The sequence below is a fragment of the Pygocentrus nattereri genome, chromosome 20, assembly GCF_015220715.1.
Source record: "Pygocentrus nattereri isolate fPygNat1 chromosome 20, fPygNat1.pri, whole genome shotgun sequence".
NCBI lineage: Eukaryota > Metazoa > Chordata > Actinopteri > Characiformes > Serrasalmidae > Pygocentrus > Pygocentrus nattereri.
The window spans coordinates 26,945,557-26,971,216 of NC_051230.1; the positions used below are offsets into that span (position 1 = coordinate 26,945,557).

A 25,660-nucleotide genomic window follows, 5' to 3' on the forward strand; every position below is an offset into this window, starting at 1 on the left:
ATACAGAGTGGACAGTGTATTGAAAATAGCATTGAGCCTAGTAAAATGGGTTGTGTTTCTGGTCATTATTTTTACATGTATATGAAAAGTCTGAATTTATATTCTTACAGAAGTGTTATTTCAGATTTTTGAATGCAGTGCGATTTGCTGGATCACACTTGGTGCTGCCTGGAAAAATGTCTAGCTTGACAGCTCTCTTCTCAGCTCCTCCTCTGCATGCAACCAGCTACTCTTGTCAACAATTGAGGCAAGGCACAGTTCATCTCCAACAAACCCAATCTCTGGCTGCACAGCTGAGGCAGCTCCCTGGTCGAGCTAAACTATACTGTGCCTTTGGAGACATGATGGCACAGTTGAATGATGAAGAATTAATCTTAATAAGCTATAGATGATTTGGACTAATAATGTACATTTATTTGGGAAGGGAGGGATAAATATTTGGTAGTGATGAAGCTCCCCTAAAATTGGCCTAGTGATGCCCGTGGCCTGATGGACACTTGGACCACACATCTGAAAACACCTGTCTGTTACAAAATTTAATCTTGGGAGAGATCTTGCTGATGCAGGATGACCACTTTGTCTTTTGCTACGGTCACTCTTGTCATATGGTAAGATTTGAAGGTTAACCTGCTACATTTACTACAGTGTTGCCATTTTAGTATGATTGGGCTTCAATATGACTTTTACACAGTTGTTTCCGTTTCAGTTAATGAGTTTAATTCAATCCGTGCATAACATTATTGATTGTTAATACCTGTTTGCATGGTTTGTTTAAACCTGCGATGGGTTACATGCCTAGAAAGATCAGATTTGTTCATCTGGAGAGTGGTCTGTTGCTTTAACAACATAAAAAAAATCCAGTGACTAGATATCTAATCTAGAAGACTACAAATAATCACAACTCAGAAAACTAAAGTGCCTAAAATGTTTGCAAGCATTGTATGTCACTCTCAGTCTGTTTCATAAACGGGGAGTCTGCAACTTCATACTGCAAGTTAAACTTTTTGCTTTTAGAAAAATGTGCACAAATCTTTATTGTGAACATTTTCCCCATGTTAACAAAAATATTTCAGTTGTAAATATGAAAAAGAATGCAGTTCCCCACCTGGACATAACCATAACCTTTCTACGAATTTCCCCTCAGTGTTCAGTGAAACAGAATGCATGCACCACTGAGCATCAAGGGGAAGAAGTTGGAAAAGGTAAGCATCAAATGTGTGTCCACAGAGCTTAGGATCTCACCTGGTCACTCAACACGTCACACATTGTCAAAAAGACTCAACAACACCTCAATTTCCCCACGAAAGATGAAGAAAGTCAACTTGCCACAACAGCTCCTCTGTGATTTCTACAGGTCCACTGCAGAGGGCATCCTGACCAGTTGGACTGTGGTCTGGTATGGCAGTGCCATTGCCGATGAACACAAGGCCCTGCAGAGGATGGTGAAAACTACTCAGCATATCACTCAAGCTGCCTTCCCATGACATGTCAAGGAAAGCCAGCAACAGGTCCTCTGACACCACAAACCCCAGCCACTGCCTGTTTCAACCATATGGAAAGAACATCCGAGCCAGAACTACCCGTTTCCAGAGTAGTTTTTACCCGCAAGCTTAAACTGGTTACATAGCGACACCAACCACAACATGAAAAAACACACTATGGACTGTTACTGATATAAACCCTGATCTACAATGTATGTGTGTATATATATATATATGTGTGTGTGTGTGTGTGTGTGTGTGTGTGTGTGTGTGTGTGTGTGTGTGTGTGTGTATGTACACATATATGTATATGTGTGTATATATATATATATATATATATATATATATATATATATATATATACAGTGGGGAGAACAAGTATTTGATACACTGCTGATTTTTCAGGTTTCCCACTTGCAAAGCATGTAGAAGACTGTAATTTTTATCATAGGTACTCTTCAACTGTGAGTGATGGAATCTAAAACAAAAATCCAGAAAAATACATTGTATGATTTTTAAATAATTAATTTCCATTTTATTGTGTGAAATAAGTATTTGATCATCTATCAACAAGTAAGAATTTTGGCTCTCACAGACATGTTACTTCTTCTTTAAGAAGCCCTCCTGTTCTCCACTCATTACCTGTATTAACTGCACCTGTTTGAACTCGTTACCTGTATAAAAGACACCTGTCCACACACTCAATCAGTCAGACTCCAGCATCTCCACAATGCCCAAGACCAGAGAGCTGTGTAAGGACATCAGGGATAAAATTGCAGACCTGCACAAGGCTGGGATGGGCTACAGGACAATAGGCAAGCAGCTTGGTGAGAAGGCAACAACTGTTGGTGCAATTATTAGAAAATGGAAGAAATGCAAAATAACAGAAAATCTCCCTCGGTCTGGGGCGCCATGCAAGATCTCACCTCGTGGAGCATCAATGATCTTGAGGAAGGTGAGGAATGAGCCCAGAACTACACGGCAGGACCTGGTCAATGACCTGAATAGAGCTGGGACCACAGTCTCAAAGAAAACAATCAGTAACACTCTACGCCGTCAAGGATTAAAATCCTGCAGTGCACGCAAGGTGCCCTTCCTCAAGCCAACGCATGTCAAAGCCCGTCTGAAGTTTGCAAATGACCATCTGAATGATCCAGAGGAGGAATGGGAGAAGGTCATGTGGTCTGATGAGACAAAAATAGAACTTTTTGGTTTAAACTCCACTCGTCATGTTTGGAGGAAGAAGAATGATGAGTACAACCCCAAGAACACCATCCCAACCGTGAAGCATGGCGGTGGAAACATCATTCTTTGGGGATGCTTTTCTGCAAAGGGGACAGGACGACTGCACCGTATTGTGGGAAGGATGGATGGGGCCATGTATCGTGAGATTTTGGCCAACAACCTCCTTCCCTCAGTAAGAGCACTGAAGATGGGTCGTGGCTGGGTCTTCCAGCATGATAACGACCCAAAACACACAGCCAGGGCAACTAAAGAGTGGCTCCGTAGGAAACATCTTAAGGTCCTGGAGTGGCCTAGCCAGTCTCCAGACCTGAATCCAATAGAAAATCTTTGGAGGGAGCTTAAAGTCCGTGTGGCCCAGCGACAGCCACGAAACCTGAAGGCTCTGGAGGAGATCTGTATGGAGGAGTGGGCCAAAATCCCTGCTGCAGTGTGTGCAAACCTTGTCAAGAACTACAGGAAACGTCTCATCTCTGTAATTGCAAACAAAGGTTTCTGTACCAAATATTAAGTTTCTTTTTCTGGTGTATCAAATACTTATTTCACACAATAAAATGGAAATTAATTATTTAAAAATCATACAATGTATTTTCCTGGATTTTTGTTTTAGATTCCATCACTCACAGTTGAAGAGTACCTATGATAAAAATTACAGTCTTCTACATGCTTTGCAAGTGGGAAAACCTGAAAAATCAGCATTGTATCAAATACTTGTTCTCGCCACTGTGTGTATATATATATATATATATATATATATATATATTAAAAAATATAATTACTATAAGAGAGAGAGAGAGAGCGCTCCACTAGCTCATGGGGCTGTATGCACATTACACTTTTACTTAACTGTCTATACTTAGATATACTGTCTATACTAGCTATGCACACACACACATATATATAATGTATATGCTGTCGGAAGAAAACCTCATATCTCCATTTTTTGTCATTTTTCAGTTTTTTGACATAATTTGAAAATGCCTGTTGTCTTTTACATTGTGTGTAAATTTCATGATAAATGGATGAAAAGAAACAGCCCTAAATGACTTGGAAATAATTATGGTTCCATTGACTTACATTAAAATTTAAGCAGGTTTTTTCCTTCTCCTGTAAAGTTACCATTTTGGAGATACGAGGTTTTCTTCTGACAACAACGAGATGAAAGAAAACCGACATTATGTGTATATATATATATATATATATATATATATATATACACCCACATCAAGCTGCTAATACTCATTTACATGCACTTTACACTGTGAATATAACAGTTGCGCTGTTTACAAACACTTAATATAATTTACATGCCTGACCTTGTCTACATCAACATACCGTACACTTCCAATTAAACAAACACTAACAATACAAAACAGCTAAGCTGTAAATCAACAGACTACATATTTATTGCTTAACAATAGTTTGCACTTTAAATTCTTCCACTGCCTTCTCATCTGAAGTTAATGTTCATGCACATAGTCTGTATTTATTTTCTATTAACTTTGTCTTTGTGTCATTTATTGTCTTTGCACTGTTTTTCTCTGCATCGGAGAAATAGCCTGGCAGTGTTTATTATATTATAGTATAATATAAAGATAACAGACCGCAGTGTACTACACAATTCAACAGGTTTAGCTGTAACAGATATAATCAGAGGCAAGAATTTGTTCTTACACGACTTACAGAACATATTATATTAAACTCTTCACTACCTTTCATAAAAAGCATGAAACAGTGGAACATGTTCCGCTTCATTTACCACAGTTAATAACATATTTCACTCAGTTAATGACGGATTTCACTGAGCTTCTGCACATTTACCTCAGTTAATGTCATATTTCACTCAGCTACTACAGATTTACCTCAGTTAATGGTGTATGTAACTCAGCTACTACAGATTTACCTTAGTTAATGTCATATTTTACTCACCTTCTGCAGATTTACCTCAGTTAATCCCATATTTCATTCAGCTAGATTTACCTCAGTTAATCCCATATTTCATTCAGCTAGATTTCCCTCAGTTAATGCCATATTTCACTCAGCTTCTGAAGATATACCTCAGTTAATGGCATATTTCACTTGGCTTCTACAGATTTATGTAGTTGAATGTTGCAGAATTTGAGGAAGATATTATTTTTTCTAGTTCTGACTGCTGAAGCGGACAAAATGTTTCCAGTCTCTCTTCTATAACCACATTTTGTGTTGTTTCAGCCATTTCAACCAGATAATGGGTAGGTTACTGGTATTGGTTGAACTTTTTGGTTAATATTCTCGATATTGTTATTAAAAAAGTCCAAGAAATCATTGCTGCTATAGTTGGTGGGTATTTGAGGTTCAGATCCTGCCTGATTTTTGGTAAGTTTTGCGATTGCACTAAATAAGTACATGTACATGCTAAGGCTGTCCTTCCAAGCAGAGTGAAATACTTCCAACTTGGTTAGTCATCATTTGTGCTCTAATTTCCGTACTGTCTGTTTTAAGGTGTGTATTCATTGTTGTACCATGGAGCAAGCTTTTTCTGTTGCATCATTTTAATTTTTATAGGTGCAATGTTATTTAAAGTTGATCAGAACATAACGGTTGATAAGTCTGGAATGATTTCAATAAAGTGTTGAGCTGTATCTGGCGTTATTGAACGCTTCACGCAATAACGGGGTGATGTATACACATTTTCACTAAGACTTAGTCCATATGAAATTAGGTAATGATCTGAAACTACTGAAGTTTGTGGAAGAACAGTTAGATTATGTATGTCAACACCTAAAGTCAAAACTAAATCTAAAGTGTGATTACAGTAATGTATAGGGTGAACACTGTCCCGCCTTACAAGCCCACACTTCCCCTTAAACTTGGACCAATTATCTATAAAGCCCACATGATTTTCTGCACACCACTTGGACATCCAGCAGTGTAGTGCCCAAAGCCTGCTGTAAGCTTCAATCCTGTGAAAATAGCCTGTAAGGGTCTACGGATAGTTAGTACAAAATAAAAACAGAGAAAACAGATTAAGCAAACACAGAAGCAAACACTCAGAATGAATACTAGCAGATCACAGAGCCAATGACAGATTTCACTCAGCTAAGGCAGATTTACCTCAGTTAATGGCATATTTCACTCAGCTATGACAGATTTGCCTCAGTTAATGGCATATTTCACTCAGCTTCTGCAGATTTACCTCAATTAAAGGCATATTTTACTCAGCATCGGTAGATTTACCTTAGTTAATAGCACTTTTCACTCAGCTACCACAGATTTACCTCACTTCATGCCATATTTTATTCAGCTTCTGCAGATTTACCTTACTTAGTAACATATTTCACTCAGTTAATGACAGATTTCACTGAGCTATGGCAGATTTACCTCAGTTAATGGCATATTTCACTCAGTAACTACAGATTTACCTCAGTTAATGGCATATTTCACTCAGCTACTCCAGATTTACCTCAGTTAATGGCATATTTCACTCAGCTTCTGCAGATTTACCTCAATTAATAATATATTGCACTCAGTTAATGACAGATTTCACTCAGCTTCTGAAGATTTACTTCAGTTAATGGTATATTTCACTCAGCTTCTGCTGATTTACTTTAGTTAATGGCATATTTCACTCAGCTACTACAGATTTACTTCAGTTAATGGCATATTTCACTCAGCTTCTGCAGATTTGCCTCACTTAGTAACAGATTTCACTCAGCTATGACAGATTTGCCTCAGTTAATGGCATATTTCACTCAGCTTCTGCAGATTTACCTCAATTAAAGGCATATTTTACTCTGCATCGGTAGATTTACCTTAGTTAATGGCACTTTTCACTCAGCTACTACAGATTTACCTCACTTCATGCCATATTTTATTCAGCTTCTGCAGATTTACCTTACTTAGTAACATATTTCACTCAGTTAATGACAGATTTCACTGAGCTATGGCAGATTTACCTCAGTTAATGGCATATTTCACTCAGTAACTACAGATTTACCTCAGTTAATGGCATATTTCACTCAGCTTCTGAAGATTTACCTCAGTTAATGGCATATTTCATTCAGCTACTCCAGATTTACCTCAGTTAATGTCATATTTCACTCAGCTTCTGAAGATTTACCTCAGTTAATAACATATTTCACTCAGCTTCTGCAGATTTACCTCAGTTAATAACATATTTCACTCAGCTTCTGCAGATTTGCCTCACTTAGTAACAGATTTCACTCAGCTTCTGCAGATTTACCTCAGTTAACGCCATATTTCATTCAGCTCCTGCAGATTTGCCTCAGTTAATGGCATATTTCACTCAGATACTGCGGATTTACCTCAGTTAATGGCATATTTCACTCAGTAACTACATATTTCACTCAGTTAATGGCATATTTCACTCAGCTTCTGAAGATTTACCTCAGTTAATGGCATATTTCACTCAGCTACTCCAGATTTACCTCAGTTAATGTCATATTTCACTCAGCTTCTGAAGATTTACCTCAATTAATAACATATTGCACTCAGTTAATGACATTTCATTCAGCTTCTGAAGATTTACTTCAGTTAATGGCATATTTCACTCAGCTATGGCAGATTTACCTCAGTTAATGGCATATTTCACTCAGCTTCTGCAGATTTACCTCAATTAATAACATATTGCACTCAGTTAATGGCATATTTCACTCAGTAACTACAGATTTACCTCAGTTAATGGCATATTTCACTCAGCTTCTGAAGATTTACCTCAGTTAATGGCATATTTCACTCAGCTACTCCAGATTTACCTCAGTTAATGTCATATTTCACTGGGCTTCTGCAGATTTACCTCCGTTAATGACAGGTCTATGGGAGGACAAACAAACGACTGGCGGGAGTTTAGACCAGTCAGAGGGCGGGACTCCGCCTCTTGGACGTTCGGTTTTGAAACGCGAGCGCCCTCCGCTGTTCTTACATTTAAAGCCAAACGCTACCGTTACGAGCTGTTCACAGTAAGTGACCCGGTCACGTCGTTAACACGGGCAGTTTTATCGTGTTTGTTTAGCGAATGTTAAACCTCGTTCAGACAGTGTCTTACATTCCTTACTAAGACAGCGCCGCCTGCCTGGTGACGTTTTCAGCTTCCAAAAACGAGGTAACTGGAGTTACGACTGCAAGGGTCAGAATCTGCTATTAAAAGGTGAGTAGTGACCGAATTAGATAAGCAACCTCACTAACAGTTAGTTGGAGTAAACTTTTTTTTCTGTATTTCTGGGTCGATCGGCCGAGTGAAAGCACCAGCGTTACGTTAGTGTATGTAACGCTAGTTAGCTAGCGTTAGCGGCTTGTCTGTTTATGCCTCGCGGCTGCGTCAGATGTCGCTTAGCACCCGCTCCCAGCAGCACACTGTAAACACAGTGACCGCCCAGCTTCAGCTCTGTACAGTTGTCTCATCCCAGCAGCGCACTATAAACACAGTGACCGCTCAGCTTCACATCTGCACAGCTGTCTCATCCCAGCAGCGCACTGTAAACATACTGACCACTCAACTTCACATCTGTACACCTGTCTCATCCCAGCAGTGCAGCCATGGGAGCTCATAATATTATAGACAGTATAGCCAGGTGAGATGCTGTGCTAGTGTGCAGCAGAATCAGTCAGTTGAAGCATTTAGGTAGCTGGAACAAATGAAAGGCTGATTCAGAATTAAAATGAAAAGATTGTTCATAGTGCAAAAAGGTTATCACACTGAAAAATATAACAATAAAACATAGTTTTATAATATTACACAAAACATAGTCAGTCAGTTTATATAGTTCATGATCTACATTTACTCTGCTACATTTTAGTCTGTAATATATAATGACCAGTTTGATTTGTGTTTAAGTTCATTGTTATGCTTTGCTGTTATTGTTTGCTGCATTTATCTCATGCATCTGTTTTGTTTGAGCTGTTTATCAGAAATCATCTGAAACTGAGCAACTGGTGAGACTCAAGTTTATTTTTTTTAAATAAAACTATATGAATGCCAGACAGATGTTTAGATTTGACGGGTATTTCAAACAACTATATTTTATGATGTATTTATTGTAATACAGAAGAGCAGAGTGTTTAGGTAAAGCTGGATTACAGAACTCAAATATCTGCACTTTATTCATTCAATTTATTAATATATTATTTGCCATTACAGCTGTGTTCAAAATGTTGATATGGCAATATCACCAACACTATCAATATTTATGACTTCTACATGGTGCTATAATGTGTAATACTGCAGGTGTCAGAGCGCTACAGTTTATAGCATACATCATGTGGTAAACATGCTGTAATAGAGTTTAGCCTTTATTGCTAATCATTTAGAAGTGGCTTAGAAAATGGATGGATGGATGGATACTAATCATTTAATGTAATAATTCTCTGTGAGAGAGATTAGAGGCATTGAACTCTTCAAACATCTGGTTCTTGTCACTGCCACTGTGAACTACTCTGACTCTGTAGGTTTTTCCACAATGGAACATTTTGTATCATCTACTTTTTTGTATCGTAATTATGAAATTGTGCTTAAAGATGGTGGGATTCTCTAACACAGCTTTTAACAGCTACAGATATCAGTACTAAGCTCACACCTGCCTCAACAGTAAATGATTTCTGTCACGTGTTGACTGAGACATGTTGGAGGATGAAAACAATAGAATTGCGAATTATTTAATCAACTTTGTTGTTTTCAGTCCTTCCAAAGGAACATCCTCTCTTTAGGCCTCATCCAGTATGGTAGCAGTCTGTATCATTGTCAACACTCAACTGTGCTCTTACCCAAGTGGCCTCATGATGCTTCTTTCACTGCACTGAACATCAGTGTCTGAACATCAGCTCAAGTATTATTTAAAGCCTTGTCACATTTCATTGTGTACTAAATGCCTGAGTTAATTTTAGATGAGTATACGTATGTATACAATACATTATATTCTACCTATAAAGGAAATTTATAATGCTTTCCCTTTCATTTGGTGTGTTATGTAGCTTTTTGTGCATGTAAGATACAAAGCTGAAAGTATATGCCAGAGGGAGAAATTCTCTCCCAGAGAAACCTCTTTTCTCAGCTGCCTGAGGGCTGGAGTTCCCCAGCCCTAATAATAAGTCACATTTAAAGTTAGCCTGCTTGTGTATGCAGATGCAAAAGTAATTTTAAATGTATTGTCTTAAAATTGATATTTCAACAGATGTATTTTTCTGAGAGTTCTCTCACTCACCACGGATTTAACTTTAAAAGGAGAGATTGGTAACTGTATTAGCAGTGTGATATCAGTGATGTTAGTGTTCAGGTATTATAGCGTGGACACATGCACATTGAATTATCTGTTACCTCTATCATGTGTCCACGTATGTCCACATAAAATGTCTATAGCTTGACTCTAATACAGCTCCCAGCACCTCTGAGTCTGGTATTAACTGTTTGATAGCTGATCATTGTCTGGTCAGGTATGTTAATAAGTTTAGCATAACTTTTATATACGGAATAACAGTAGACCTTAAAATCAGATTCATTGGTTTGTGGAACTGTATATTTATTGCAGTATATTTCAGATTTCTACACAAAGTCATACAAGTCACACAAGTTTTCCTTGTCTGTGGAACATATCACGTGTGATGACGCTGTTGTACTATGCATATACACAGTTGTAAAAATAATAAAATAAACAATAACTGTAAACTATATTTTTTGAAAGCTATGTGGGTGCTTTTTCATGGGCTATGCTTTGGATTGCAGAGTAGATTATTTGAATATAGAAGTATTCTACATGCTTAAGAGATTAACAAGGAAATACAAACAGTAAAAGTGATTTTCCATACCCCTTTAAATTATATTAATAATCATTTGTGTACTTATTATTATTCTTGTTATCCTTCTTATTATTTTAAAAGTTGATAAAATTATACCTTAATTTAAAAAAGGAAGCAACTGTAAAATAGTAATTGTAAACACATTTTTAAAAACATTTAGGGTTAATTACTATAAAAAGGTATTTAAAAGCACTGAATTATATTTTTTTAATTTTGCAGCAGTGCTGTATTGCAAAACAGTTGCATAAGAGTCTTCCCTCATACTACCACCATGTTGAAGGCACGATCTGAACTCAAATAAATTTTCACCGATTCCATAAGCTTTTCTAATGCAACAGAAACGTTTCAAGGGGAATTCCACATTTTTCTAAATTTGCCATAATTCTGTCATCCCATAATTGGGATGTGAACAAAGTCATTTAGTAGTTTCATATAAAATAGCTCATTGTACAGAAAGTTGCAGACTTGGAACCATGTGCCTATTATTATTATTATTGATGTTAAATTTGTTCTGAAATGTATGACTAGTGTGAACTAATGTATGTAATGTTTGTATGTTTATAAAATAAAATGCAACAATATATATTGAAATAAATAATACCATTATGCATCCTACATCTTGAGACATCTTGGGATGTTATTATAGCCAAGACATCTTAAGATCCATGTCTATAGACATGTCTTAAAGACGTCTTCATTTCTTAAGACATGCCTCAAGATGTCCAAAGACGTCTTCATAATGTGTATGTGTTCATAATGACATGTCTTAAGACATCCCAAGACATGGTGATGGCTGGGTATGTTTACTTGGAACTGTCCATACTTGAACTTTTGAGCTATATATGTATATATATATATATATATATATATATATATATATATATATATATATATATATATATATATATATATATATATTGTATACATACATGCGCACACACATTTTCTAAGCTGCCTCAGGGTCACGGGTTTATATACTCATGCTGTAAGCTGTACTCCTGCATACATCAAGCTGCTAATACACATTTACATGCACTGTACACTGTGGATATGTGATGGACAGTCATGCTGTTTACAAACACTCACTATAATTCACTTGCCTAACCTTGTCTACCTCAACATACCATACACTTCTAATTAAACAAACACTAACATTACAAAACAGCTAAGCTGTAAATCATGCATATTTATTGCTTAACGATAGTTTGCACTTTAAATTCTTCCACTGTCTTCTCATCTGTAGTTAATATTCATGCACATATTCTGTATTTATTTCCTATGAACTTTGACTTTGTATTGTTTATTGTATCTGCACTGTTTATATCTGCATCATGTAAATTTCTCAAAATCAGAATCTGCTTATTTCAAGATTTCCTCTGTGTTTAACTTGTCATAACTCAGACATTTTCTTCTCAATACACACATTACACCAAAATAATCCTCAAGGGATTATCTCACACCATCCCCTTATCTCACACCATCTGTCCGGTTAAGTGATAGAGCTGCATAATGAGTGACAGTTCATTTGAATGACACCCCCCCCCCCCCCTCCCACAAACACATACATTTCTCCCTCTCACACACCCCACACAGACACACACAAACAGACACATACCTAAGGAGGTGTTGTTCACCTAAATAGAAACACACACAAACCCACACACACACACACTTGCAGCTCTTTAGAAGCACCCTTGCAGTTCCTTCAGAAAATGCACATCTAGTTATATTATATGAAGGTAACGGACCGCAATGTACTACACAATTCAACAGGTTTAGCTGTAACAGATATAATCAGAGGCAAGACATTGTTCTTACATGACTTAGAACAGAACATATTATATTAAACTCTTCACTACCTTTCATAAAAAGCATGAAATAGTGGAACGTGTTCTGCTTCAGTACTATGAGATGTGCTCGGGACAGAGGTAATTTCTGGCAGATTCACTGAACCCACATGTACACGACAATTTCTCACTGAAGAGCTTACTTGCGTACGGGTCAGGGATTGGAAAATGCACTCCCGTTCGGTAAGGGGCGGTAATGCACCTGTAGATGGCCTGCCAACCGCCATTCACACAGAGGAAGAAAACGAAGAAGCAGTAGAAGTAAAAATAAGCTACTTGTCGTTTTAACGTTGATTTCTGATCCCTTCTCGGAGCGAATGCTCGCTGAATGTGATGCAGCACAGCTTTCGGATGATCCTCGCCTGCTGGAACCCGATCACAGCAGCAGTGAGTGCACGAACACGGTTTAAATGACCACAGTTGTGTTTCACGGCGTGCTTGTTTAGCTAAACGCTGCTAAACTAGCTAGATAACAATGAGGACCGCCAGATCTGTGTTTATATTAGCACATACAGGCCAAAATAACAAAGCTAGATCTGCAGTAGGCGCTTAAGAGGAACTATCTGTACAGTGCGGGTATTGTTTAAAGACTTGAAACATGCACAGAGATTATGAGCCTGCTAGTGTTGAACTTGTTAAACTGTGTAATTAAAAATGTGCTTCTACTCTTACAAAGTCTTGTGACATGCAGTGAAAGGACTTAATCCAAGCCTGCTACGACTGATGAAACTCACCGCACAAACCTACTGCAGCTTTACTGTTTACTTGCACAGTCATAATTGTTCACAGCACTGTTGATAGGAGCCAGACCTCTGAAGAATTTAATCTGTAAAACAGGGATGTTCTGAATGACTTCGTTTGCATCAGCCATTGAATGATGATTCCCGTTTAATGACATCTTGAAATGTACAAAAAAAAAATGTGTAATTCACCCACGTCAGTAGTAATAGCATGTTAAAAGGGTGGGGGGGTAAACAATGGTTTACACATAGCTAGCATAGCAAACTATTTTGTACTTTTCAGTGACAGATCACATAATGCAAAAACTTAATATGAATAAATGTACTGGCAGGTTCAACTTTTTGACTTCTTAAGTATTCTCACCTCTGTTTTTTAGACCCATACAGTGTGTTGAGTATTTTAAGCGAGGTCAGTTAAAACTTGGTGAAGGATGAAATCTAAGGAGTAATTTAGCTATTTTGCTACTATTGTCTTCACATCAGCATCAGTGTAATGGTGATTTTGCATTTGATTTGGAGCTTCCTTTTTTGCCTGTGTGTGTAAGTTTAATATGTTAAGACATATGACGTGGTCTGAAAGACAAATCCGTCCCAGTACCTCCGACTCATTCCATATTTTAGTGTGTTCATTCTGGTGAATGTGTCAGCTAGAACGTTATAGTTCAAAGGCCAAGATTTACTGTGGAAGGTTGCCCTTTTGCAGCCAACTATAGACCTTCATGTAATGCAGCCTAAGTAAATAAGAAAAACAACCAAAGCAGCAACACCACACAGAAGGGATTGTAGGCCACTGGGGTCGTAATATTCCCACTATTAAAAATAAAAAAATTTCATGTTTGGCACAGGAAATAAAGAGAAATATAAAATGAACACAGTCTTTTTATACAGATGTATGCAGATGTGTAGGTACCCTTGGTCATGTTACCTGTTTTGTTTTCTAAATGAAAAGTTAATACAACATCTGTGTTGAATAAACTGAAATGTGAATTCTATTTATAAATGTAAATGCAATGTTGCCATTTATTTAATGTATTTAATGTATTGGAGGTGAGGAAAACTGAAATAAAATCAAAGAGTTGGGGTTGAGAGGATCATAATATGTTCTGCTCTTGAATTACCTACACTTGACTTGGATCACTACTTTTGCTGCATTGCATATTCAGTTTACATTTTCTTTTTTTTTTCTTCTTCTTCTTTCAGAAACATATATGATGTTCAGTTTAAAGTCTTCTCCTGCACTTTCCTACCAAGTTTAAATATGCTTCACTAAGCACGTCCATCAAGAAGAAGTTGCTGAAACCAGATAAACATAAAGAATATGGCATCTGGAAGATGTCCCAGTACTCAGCAGATATCATCTGGTACTCTCCACATGAATACATCTCTCACACAAACGAAGAAACGTAGCAAGAAGAGAACTCACTACTGTGTGGAGTGTGGAAAGAGTTTTACTCAAAAAAGTTCTCTCAAAATACACCAGCGTATTCACACAGGAGAGAAGCCGTATCACTGCTCAGAGTGTGGGAAGAGTTTTAATCGTCCGAGTCACCTTCAAGAACACCAGCACATTCACACAGGACAGAGGCCATATTGGTGCTCAGAGTGTGGGAAGAGTTTTAGTCATCAGAGTAATCTCCAGCACCACCAGCGCATTCACACTGGAGAGAAGCCATATCACTGCTCAGACTGTGGGAAGAGATTTAATCGTCAAAGTCACCTTCAAGAACACCAGCGCATTCACACAGGAGAGAAGCCACATTGCTGCTCAGAGTGTGGAAAGAGTTTTAATCGTCAGAGTCACCTTCAAGAACACCAGCGCATTCACACAGGAGAGAAGCCATATTGGTGCTCAGAGTGTGGCAAGAGTTTTAATCATCACAGTAATTTCCAGAACCACCAGCGCATTCACACGGGAGAGAAGCCATATCACTGTTCAGAGTGTGGGAAGAGTTTTACTCAGCAGACTACTCTCAAAATACACCAGCGTATTCACACGGGAGAGAAGCCATATCACTGTTCAGAGTGTGGGAAGAGTTTTAATCGTCAGAGTCACCTTCAAGAACACCAGCGCATTCACACAAGAGAAAAGCCGTTTTACTGCTCAGAGTGTGGGAAGAGTTTTACTCAGCAGACTACTCTCCATCGACACCAGCACATTCACACAGGAGAGAAGCCGTATCACTGCTCAGAGTGTGGGAAGAGTTTTACTCAGCAGAGTTCCCTCCAACAACATCAGCTGATTCACACAGGAGAGAAGCCGTATCACTGCTCAGAGTGTGGGAATAGGTTTAATCGTCAGAGTAATCTCCATCGACACCAGCACACTCACACAAGAGAGAAGCCGTATTATTGCTCAGACTGTGGAAAGAATTTCAGGTGTTCAAAGACTGTGACGAAACACAAGTGTATTAAGAGCAATGGTGGAAAGGGGCAGTAATGTTAGTGTAATCTGAACACATTCCAGCAGTAAAAGTCTTCAGGAACCTTTGCTTCGAGCCCAGATTTCAAACTCGTTTTCTACAAAAACATGAGCATAAAATGAAATAAAATTCTGCACTGAACACAAAGTTAAGCATATAGCTCAAACACCCAATTTGAAGGCGTGTTACTGCAGATTCTCCTCATGATTTGTTATTATAATTGTAATGTATGTTGAAAATCAAGAAGGTCCACATTCAATAATTAGAACTTCTTTGTATTCTTTGTATGTTTTTAGCTAGTGTAGTTTGTGACGCAGTGATGAATATTTGACAGTCTGCTTGGCTTCATGAGTCCCTCTGTTGCTCCTTTGTGTCATACACAAAAACTAATGCTTGTTCCAATGAAAATGCTATTTTATCTTCCCTTGTCTGTATGCTGTATGTTCAGAATTCTGAGGACTGCTATGAAGGAGATACGGCTTTGCTACAGTGAAGTTTTTGCTATGCTGGGCTGAACTGAACAGTTCATGGAGACACTGGAGTACAAAGAACTACTAGACAACAAGCCTTCTGAGTGATGTATTGGTGACCTCTCCTCAGTATGATCTACACATGCTTCCTCTGTGCATGCTGTATGTTCAGAATGTTAAGGACTGCTATGAAGTACATATGGCCTTGAAAATTGCTACAGTGAAGTTTTTGCTATGCTGGGCTGAACTGAACAGTTTATGGAGACACTGGAGTACAAAGAACTACTAGACAACAAGCTATCTGAGTGATGTACTGGTGACCTCTCCTCAGTATGATCTACACGTGCCTGCTCTGTGCAGCATAAAGTTACATACAGACCAACAACTCATTCGTTAACTTTCCATTACCATTTTCAGAGACTTTATGTTGATGTTCATTGTGATGCTCGGAGATTGTTCCTTGAGAAACATGCTGCGACATTAGATAAAGACTTATTTATGCCCATCTCAAACCTGTACTATCAGACATAGTGGTGGAAGGAGTATGAATTGGGTTTCTCCATCATTGTCAAACGATGCAAAATCTAGCACCTCAGAAGAGGTCTAAGAACATTATAAAGTTTTAGGCAAAATAGCCACAAAATTATAGAGAAGACAACACCAGTGAACATTGTGAAGTTCACAAAAACACACTATATAACCTAATAAATGCAAACTGACTTTTTGTTTTGTCATGTACTTCAGAATCACTTTATTTAGTTAAGTTACATATATAATAAATCTGTTCTAGTGAGTGCAGACGTAACAAATTATAAATTTACAGATTATAATAAGCTAAAGCGATATGTTTGAAGGGATTTACATGTAACTTCCATAATCAAATTTTAATAAAAATGATTTTTTTTTGCTTAAGAATTGCTTAGTATTTCTAGTACCACCTAGAAATCTAAATATTTGGCTTTTGGTCACTCGGTTAGGATTGGTTTATTTTCCTTGAGAGGGGTGCTCTGACATGAGACATACAAACCCTTAAGGGACATAGACAAATAGTTTTTCAACTCAGGGTCATGAAGCAGAAATCATGTGTTTGATTTAGTTTGATTTACATGTACAATGCATTCAAGCTTTATGTTTAACATGAGAGTATGTTATGACATAAATGTAAGATTTTGCAAAGAGAATTATATTTACCAATGAGAAAAATTAGAGTAAATTAACAGAAACCAACAAAACTGCTAAAATGCACAAGATCCTTTAGTCTGTAGGACTTATTCAAATTAATTTTAATTATTCCTTGTTCGATTTACCTCAGTAACTAAGGATAATTTAAGAAATATTCAATTATTTTTAATGGATAAATGTGTGTATAACTGCTGCAAAATTTCATCTTGGGAGTGATCTTGCTGATGCAGGATGACCACTTTGTCTTGTTGCTGTAGTCACTCTTGTCATATTGTAAGATTTGAAGGCTAAACTGCTACATTTATGCAGTGTTGTCATTTTAGTACGGTTGTTCTTCATTATGACTTTTACACATTTTTGTTTCTGTTTCAGTTAATGAGTTTAATACAATCCGTGCATAACATTATTAATTGTTAATACCTGTTTGCTTGGTTTGTTTAAACCTGCACTGTGATATATGCCTAGAAAGATCAGATTTTTTTCATCTGGAAAGTAGTCCTCTTGCTTTAACGACATACAAAAATCTAATGACTACATATCTAATCTAGAAGACTACAAATAATCACAGTTCAGAAAACTAAAGTTCCTAAAACGTTTGCACAGCATTGTATATCACTCTCAGTCTGTTTCATAAACGGGGAGTCTGCAACTGCCAGCTATACATAATGCAAGTTTTTGCTTTTAGAAAAATGTGCACAAATCTTTATTGTGAACATTTTCCCCATGCTAACAAAAATATTTCAGATGTAAATATGAAAAAGAATGCAGTTCCCCACCTGGACATGACCATAACCTTTCTACGATTGTCCCCTCAGTATTCAGTGGAACAGAATGCATGCACCACTGAGCATCGAGGGGAAGATGTTTGAAAAGAAAAGCAGCAAATGTCTGTCCACAGAGCTAAGGATCTCACCTGGTCAATCAACACACCAGACATTGTCAAAAAGGCTCAACAACACCTCAATTTCCCCCCGAAACATGAAGAAAGTCAACTTGCTGCAACAGCTCCTCTGCAATTTCTACAGGTCCACTGTACAGAGCATCCTGACCAGTTGGACTGTGGTCTGGTATGGCAGTGCCATTGCCGCTGAACACAAGGCCCTGCAGAGGATAGGGAAAACTGCCCAGCACATCACTCAAGCTGCCCTCCCACCATGCAGAACATCAAGACATGTCAAGGAAAGCCAGCAACAGGTCCTCTAACACCACAAACCCCAGCCACTCCCTGTTTCAATCTCTGCCATTTGGAAAGAACATCCGAGCCAGAACTACCCGATTCCAGAGTAGTTTTTACCCGCAAACTTGAACTGGTCACATTACCAACACCAACCAGCTCATGGGGGCTGCACATCACACTTTACTTGGAACTGTCTATACTTTTGAGCGCTCTCTCTCTCTCTCTCTCTCTCTCTCTCTCTCTCTATGTATATATATGTATATATGTGTATATATATATATATATATATATATATATATATATATATATATATATATATATATATATATATATACACACACACTCATGCTGTAAGCTGTACTCTTGTATACATCAAGCTAATACTCATTTACATGCACTGTACTCTGTGGATATAACAGTGATGCTGTTTACAAACACTTACTATAATTTACATGCCTAATCTTGTCTACCTCAACATACCATACACTTCTAATTAAACAAACACTAACATTACAAAACAGATAAGCTGTAAATCAAGAGACTGCATATTTGTTGCTTAACGAAAGTTTGCACTTTAGATTCCTCCACTGCCTTCTGATCTGTAGTTAATGTTCATGCACATATTCTGTATTAATTTCCTATCACCTTTGACTTTGTGTTGTTTGTCTTTGCACTTTTTTTAATCTGCATCTGAGAAATAGCCTGGTAGTGTTTATTATATTATAATATAAAGATTACAGACCACAGTGTACTACACAATTCAACAGGTTTAGCTGTAACAGATATAATCAGAGGCAAGAAATTGTTCTTACACGACTTACAGAACATATTATATTAAACTCCTCACTACCTTTCATAAAAAGCATGAAACAGTGGAACGTGTTCTGCTTCAGTACTATGAGATGTGCTCGGGACAGAGGTAAGTTCTGACAGATTCACTGAACCCACATGTACACGACAATTTCTCAGTGAAGAGTTTACTTGCGTACGGGTCAGGGATGGGAAAATGCACAGACAGTTCTTTCAGTCTTTGAGATCCATTGGGGTTTAGGATTTTACAGTTTTTTTTAAAGAGAAGTGCAGGCTAGGCGAGTCCTGCTCTACACTCCAGCTCAGTAAGTGGCGGTAATGCACCTGAAGATGGCCTGCCAACCGCCATTCACACAGAGGAAGAAGCAGTAGAAGTAAAAATAAGCTACTTGTCTTTTTAACGTTGATTTCTGATCCCCTCTCGGAGTGAATGCGCGCTGAATGTGATGCAGCACAGCTTTCGGATGATCCTCGCCTGCTGGAACCCGATCACAGCAGCACAGTGAGTGCACGAACACGGTTTAAATGACCACAGTTGTGTTTCACGGCGTGCTTGTTTAGCTAAACGCTGCTAAACTAGATAGATATCAATGAGGGCTGTGTTTATATTAGCACATACAGGCCAAAATAACAAAGCTAGATCTGCAGTAGGCGCTGATAGCCAAGATGATGGCCAAGGTGACCCCTTCAATGGGCAAATAAATAAAAAAAAAAACAGCTAGCTAACCAATCGAAATTTAAATATATATAAATATTTCTCTCTACATTATATACTGTACAATATTTGTGCACTGATATCATGGAGTTCTCTGTAAATATCATCTTGAATAAAACTGGTCATCTCTCAATTTGCCCTCACAAACAACTTTGAACATGGAGAGAGACCAGATTTACAATTAAACAAATAAATTGAAACTTTCACACGCTTTAGTTCACTCTTCATCAGAAAGCATTTTATTGAAAGCATTTTATAGGTGCTGAATTTCTAGAACAAAGATTGGCAGTGGCACTAGGGCTGATGTACAATGAATAAAAACACTAACAATTAAAAATTTGGGGAGATACAATAAATGCAATCACCAATTACATTTGTCACTTGTACTGAAATGTTGCTCATCTCTCTTCAAAAGCAGCAAAGTGATCAATTACCGTCTCATTGAAGTCAGGCATGTTCTTGACCAGTTCTTTCTCCATTGAAAGCATGGCCAGTGCATTCAGATGTTCCTGTCCCGTTGCATTTCATAGGACTGTCTTTATTCTTTTTAAGGTTGACAAACACCTTTCAGCTTCAGCCGGTAGTGGTTATGAGGATGTTCAACAGAATCACAGTCTCAGAAAAAGTCTCCTGGAGGTTGTACCTCAGTAGAACCTGATATAATGCCAGTGCACCACAGCCGCCTTTGAATTCAGAACACGCATAGATGAGCAACAGTTCTGTCTTGAGATTTGCTTTATTTAGCATAGGGTATGCCATGACAGTGGTGTTCAGAGCCTCTGTATGTATGCCGATGCTGTTCAAACATCTCTCCTCGTAGCAGTGTGGCACTGACAAGGTGGTCAGTGAAGGAGAACCTTTCTTTAGCATGAACCAGGATTGTGTCACAGACCTGTCAAACACAAAACAAAAACAAAAAAAAAAAAAAACACAGTCTCAGTTCGTGATTTACTTTGACAGATTTTTTCCCCACTATCACTGAGATAATGATGGATCCAGATAGATGTAGTAAAAAACTACCAAATTACTACTACTACCACCATCCATTCCTGAATGTTACAATGTAAGAACAGGGTGATTTTACAACAGTGGTTTTTGACAGGCAATACTTGAACAGGCCTTCTTAAACAGTCAGTAATACATGCCTATACCTCTTTAGTCAGCCTCAGTTTCTCTTCTTCTCCCAAGGACCTCCTTGATCTTGTGGTTCCTTTTGCAACTTGCTGCTTCTTATGAGATGGGTCTTGGTCCCTGAAAATAGTGTTAATGTAACTGGCAATAAGCTACAATTCCTATCTGTATTTTGTTTTTGTGCATTTGAAGTACAAGTGTGTGTGCTGGTAATGCCATCCAAATCAGAAAAGAAAGCTTTCACTCCTGTGATGTAAGATGTGGCTTGCTGCATAATCAAATTCAACTGGTGTACTTAGCAGTGCACATAATGGGCATTTGTGTAATGTTCCCGCACTTTTTGCTGCACACCAGCCTGCTCTCCTCTCATCACACTGGCCCCATCGTATGCTTGCACAATAAGTTTTCCTTTGTCATTTTCAGAAAAAAGACTGCTTAGTCTTTCTAAAATCGCACTGGCAATCGAATTGGACGTTGCACGCAAGACAGGGATGAATTCAGAGAAACGTTCTTGCACAGCATGCTTGCTGTCAATGTATTGGAACACAAGCACCAACTGAGTCTGTGTGGAAACGTCTGTGGTCTCATATGCTACGAATCAAGCCAACTTCACCTCCTCCATGATGCGTTCCCTGATGACTGATAGTATGCAATCCGAGAGCTCATTTTGCACAGTCTTTGATGTGCCCTTGAAGACTGTGGCAGTTTTCAAGTGCTCCTCAAACACCTCGTCTAGCGATGCCACTAAATCCACCAGTCCACAAAAAATCCCTGGGTTGCTAGAGCCCTCAGTTTCATCTTTGCCTCGCGGTACTAACTCGAACACTCCGCAAAACTTCACACAGTCAATAAGACGAGACAGAATGTGGTGGTTCTTGCTCACCTTGTCGTTGTGCCGATGAACAGCTATCCTGTAGCTCTTGTCCAACTGTGTGGTAATGTTGACCTTCCCGAAAGCTGAAAATTTCAGGCAGCTGTCCATATGCAGCTTCGAAGTTTCATGCTTTTTCACCTTCTCCGAGAGATGATGCATGTCTGTGACACCTGTAGTTGTCCATGCAATGCCTGTGGCAATTTGATCTGCGTGGCCCTAATACCTTAGTTGCTAGTTTATCCTGATTATTACGACAACTAAATGGCACTTCTCTTAATGACACAATTGAGTTGTTTTCCGAGTTGAGAGATCGCCGGCCATGTTGACCAGATCGCTAGCTGCACTTTTTTTTTTTGCCATCCTAATTTTCCCCTAGGTTGCGTGTGACGCAAGCACATAAGTGCAAGCCCTCCCGGAACCTGCAGAGATTGCATTGCAGTGCCTACAGTTTTAAAAAAAAAAAAAAAACAACAACAACAACAATGTGAGAGTCTACCAGAACAATCAAGGCGATTTTCAGTCAGACTAAAATTGCCCAAAATGGGTGGTACTGCAGGGAATACACCTCGATGCTGATTGGACAATGACATTCTAAGGCAAGAGAAACTGTCCAAAACAGTCATAGCTAATTGAAGGCTCTTGTCGAATGTGATATAGAAAAAATTCTTCCATTTCGTCCTTTAGTGGTGTGTTGCCCGATTGGCCTAGTTAGCAAACTGCCCATGCACAAATGTCATGACAAAGACAACAATAAGCACTAGTTATTTATGTATCTCATAAATACTACAACCTTTAGTTTAATGTTTTTAATGTTTGAGATGTTTTCTTTGTAAACAAAAATTCCTGATCAAACACATCCATGATATACATCTCTCACCCTCTGGCTGGTTCTCATCAGTTGACAGTGCCGTTAACAAGTACCACAGGAAGCAGTAATCAAACTGATCCGCCATCCAAAAGCCTGACCATCTTGGAGGACTTGGAACCCCAAATTTTTACTATCATTTCTTATCATTACACCTGCTTTAAATTTAACATTGGACAAAGAAAGCAAAGTAACCATGGTTATACCCTGAAGACTGTTTAATTCAAGACATTAACAGCATTTCCTTTATAGACCAAACTATAAAATCAAAAAGTTATCATAAATACAACACTAGGAGTATCACCCTAACTGCTTTCTGGAAAAGTAATGAAATCCTCAATTGTAAACTTTCTCCTGAGCACAATTATTTATGAAAAAAAACCCTATGTGTTAACTAATCAACAGTCATCCATTCTTATTATTAGCTTGGAGTCAGAAAAAAGTAACCAGCCTGTGACACTTAATTCACTCTCAACTTATTCATGCAACTTATCTGAGATCTTTGGGATTTTTTTTTTATTTCTACATAATTAAATGGTTATTATGTAAACAAAGTCCTTCAGAGTGGTTTTGTGTGAAATGGTTTGTTCTAGAGAAACTTGCACAGTCACAATTGTTCACAGCACTGTTGATTGGAGCCAGGCCGCTGAAGATTTTAATTTCTCTAAAACAGGGATGTTCTGAATGACTTTGTTTGCCTCTCAGCCATTGAATGATGGCTAATTGGAAAAATCAGGTTAATTCCCATTTAATGACATCTTGAAACATACATAAAATTTGTTATTAACCCATGTCAATAGTCATAGCATGTAAAAAGAGCGGGAAATAAACAACAGTTTACACATAACTAGCATAGCACACCTTTTTGTTTTTTTCAATGACAGATCACATAATATTGCAAAAACTTAATATGAATAAATGCACTGGCAGATTTACTGTGTAAGGTTGCCCTTGTGCAGCCAACTAGACCTTCATGTAATGCAGCCTAAATAAATAAGAAAAACACATACAAAGCAGCAACACCACACAGAAGGGATTCTAGGCCACTGGGGTCGTAATACTCCCATAATTAAAAATAAGAAATTGACAAAGAAAATAAAGAGAAATATAAAATGAACACAGTCTTTTTATACAGATGTATGCAGATGTGTAGGTACCCTTGGTCATGTTACCTGTTTTGTTTTCTAAATGAAAAGTTAATACAGCATCTGCATTGAATAAAATGAAACATGTCCTCTTATTACAAATTTAAATGCAATGTTGCCATTTATTTGTTGAATTTAATGTATTGGAGGTGAAGAAAACTAAAATAAAATCAAAGAGTTGGGGTTGAGAGGATCACAATATGTTCTGCTCTTGAATTACCTACACTTGACTTGGATGACTACTTTTGCTGCATTGCACATTCTGTTTCCATTTTCTTTATTTCTTCTTTCAGAAACGTATGATGTTCCGTTAAAAGTCTTCTGCTGCACTTTCCTGCCAAGTTTAAATATGCTTCCCTAAGCACATCCGCCAAGAAGAAGCTGCTGAAACCGGATAAATGTAAGAATATGGCATCCGGAAGAAGTTCCCGTACTCAGCAGAAATCATCTGGTACTCTCCACATGACTACATCTCACACACAAACACAGAAATGCAGCAAGGAGAGAACTCACTACTGTGTGGAGTGTGGAAAGAGTTTTACTCTAAAAAGTACTCTCAAAATACACCAGCGTATTCACACAGGAGAGAAGCCGTATCACTGCTCAGAGTGTGGAAAGAGTTTTAATCGTCAGAGTCATCTCAGACAACACCAGCGCATTCACACGGGAGAGAAACCGTATCACTGCTCAGAGTGTGGGAAGGGTTTTAATCGTCAGAGTCACCTTCAAGAACACCAGCGCATTCACACAGGAGAGAAGCCGTATCACTGTTCAGAATGTGGGAAGAGTTTTAATCATCAGAGTAATCTCCAGCACCACCAGCGCAATCACATGGGAGAGAAGCCATATCACTGCTCAGAGTGTGGGATGAGGTTTAATCGTCAGACTCACTTTCAAGAACACCAGCGCATTCACACAGGAGAGAAGCCGTATTACTGCTCAGAGTGTGGAAATAGTTTTAATAAACAGAGTCATCTCCAACGACATCAGCGGATTCACACAGGGGAGAAGCCGTATCACTGCTCAGAATGTGGGAAGAGTTTTAATCGTCAAAGTACTCTCCAAGAACACCAGCGCATTCACACAGGAGAGAAGCCGTTTTACTGTTCAGAGTGTGGGAAGAGTTTTACTCAGCAGAGTTCCCTCCAACAACATCAGCTTATTCACACAGGAGAGAAGCCGTATCACTGCTCAGAGTGTGGGAAGTGTTTTAATCGTCAGAGTACCCTCCATCGACACCAGCACATTCACACAGGAGAGAAGCCGTATTACTGTTCAGACTGTGGAAAGAATTTCAGGCATTCAAAGACTGTGACGACCCACAAGTGTATTAAGGGCAACGATGGAAATGGGCAGTAATGTTAGTGTAACCTGAACACATTCCAGCAGTAAAAGTCTTCAGGAACTTTTGCATCGAGCCCAGATTTCAAACTCATTTTTTAAAAAGGCATGAGCAAAAAATGAAATATTTACTGCATTGAATGCAAAGTTAAGCATACAGCTCAAACACCCAATTTGAAGGAGTGTTACTGCAGATTCCCCTCATGATTTGTTCTTATAATTGTAATATATGTTGAAAATCGAGAAGTTCCACGTTCAATAATTAGAAGTTCTTTACATTCTCATATATGGGAGGCAAATCCAACCAAAAAGAAAATGAAAATCAACACAAAATTTAAATGCAAACCTCTTTTTGCCATTTGTTTTTATCAAACATCCATATAAATATCCTGCCAAAATTGAAAATGAAATGAAATATACCTTAATTTGCCA

The 25,660-nt window shown here is 38.2% G+C and overlaps 1 protein-coding gene and 1 long non-coding RNA gene across 2 annotated transcripts in view; one reads left to right on the forward strand and one right to left on the reverse strand.

Annotated features, from left to right (window-relative positions):
• Window positions 1-12,599: 12,599 nt before the first annotated feature.
• Window positions 12,600-25,660, forward strand: part of LOC108411813 (zinc finger protein 420-like) — a 38,246-nt gene continuing 25,185 nt past the window's right edge. Inside the window, exons 1-3 of the mRNA XM_037531886.1 lie at window positions 12,600-12,745; window positions 14,299-15,533; window positions 24,192-25,242. Of these exons, the coding sequence (XP_037387783.1) occupies window positions 14,417-15,533; window positions 24,192-25,242 (2,168 nt within the window). The 5' untranslated portion in view covers window positions 12,600-12,745; window positions 14,299-14,416. The remainder of the gene's footprint in view (window positions 12,746-14,298; window positions 15,534-24,191; window positions 25,243-25,660) is intronic.
• Window positions 20,681-21,928, reverse strand: LOC108411819. The gene is made up of 3 exons (XR_001856596.2): window positions 21,887-21,928; window positions 21,024-21,123; window positions 20,681-20,764 (listed from the first exon to the last, which is right to left on the reverse strand). It is a non-coding gene; the product is annotated as an uncharacterized LOC108411819 (long non-coding RNA).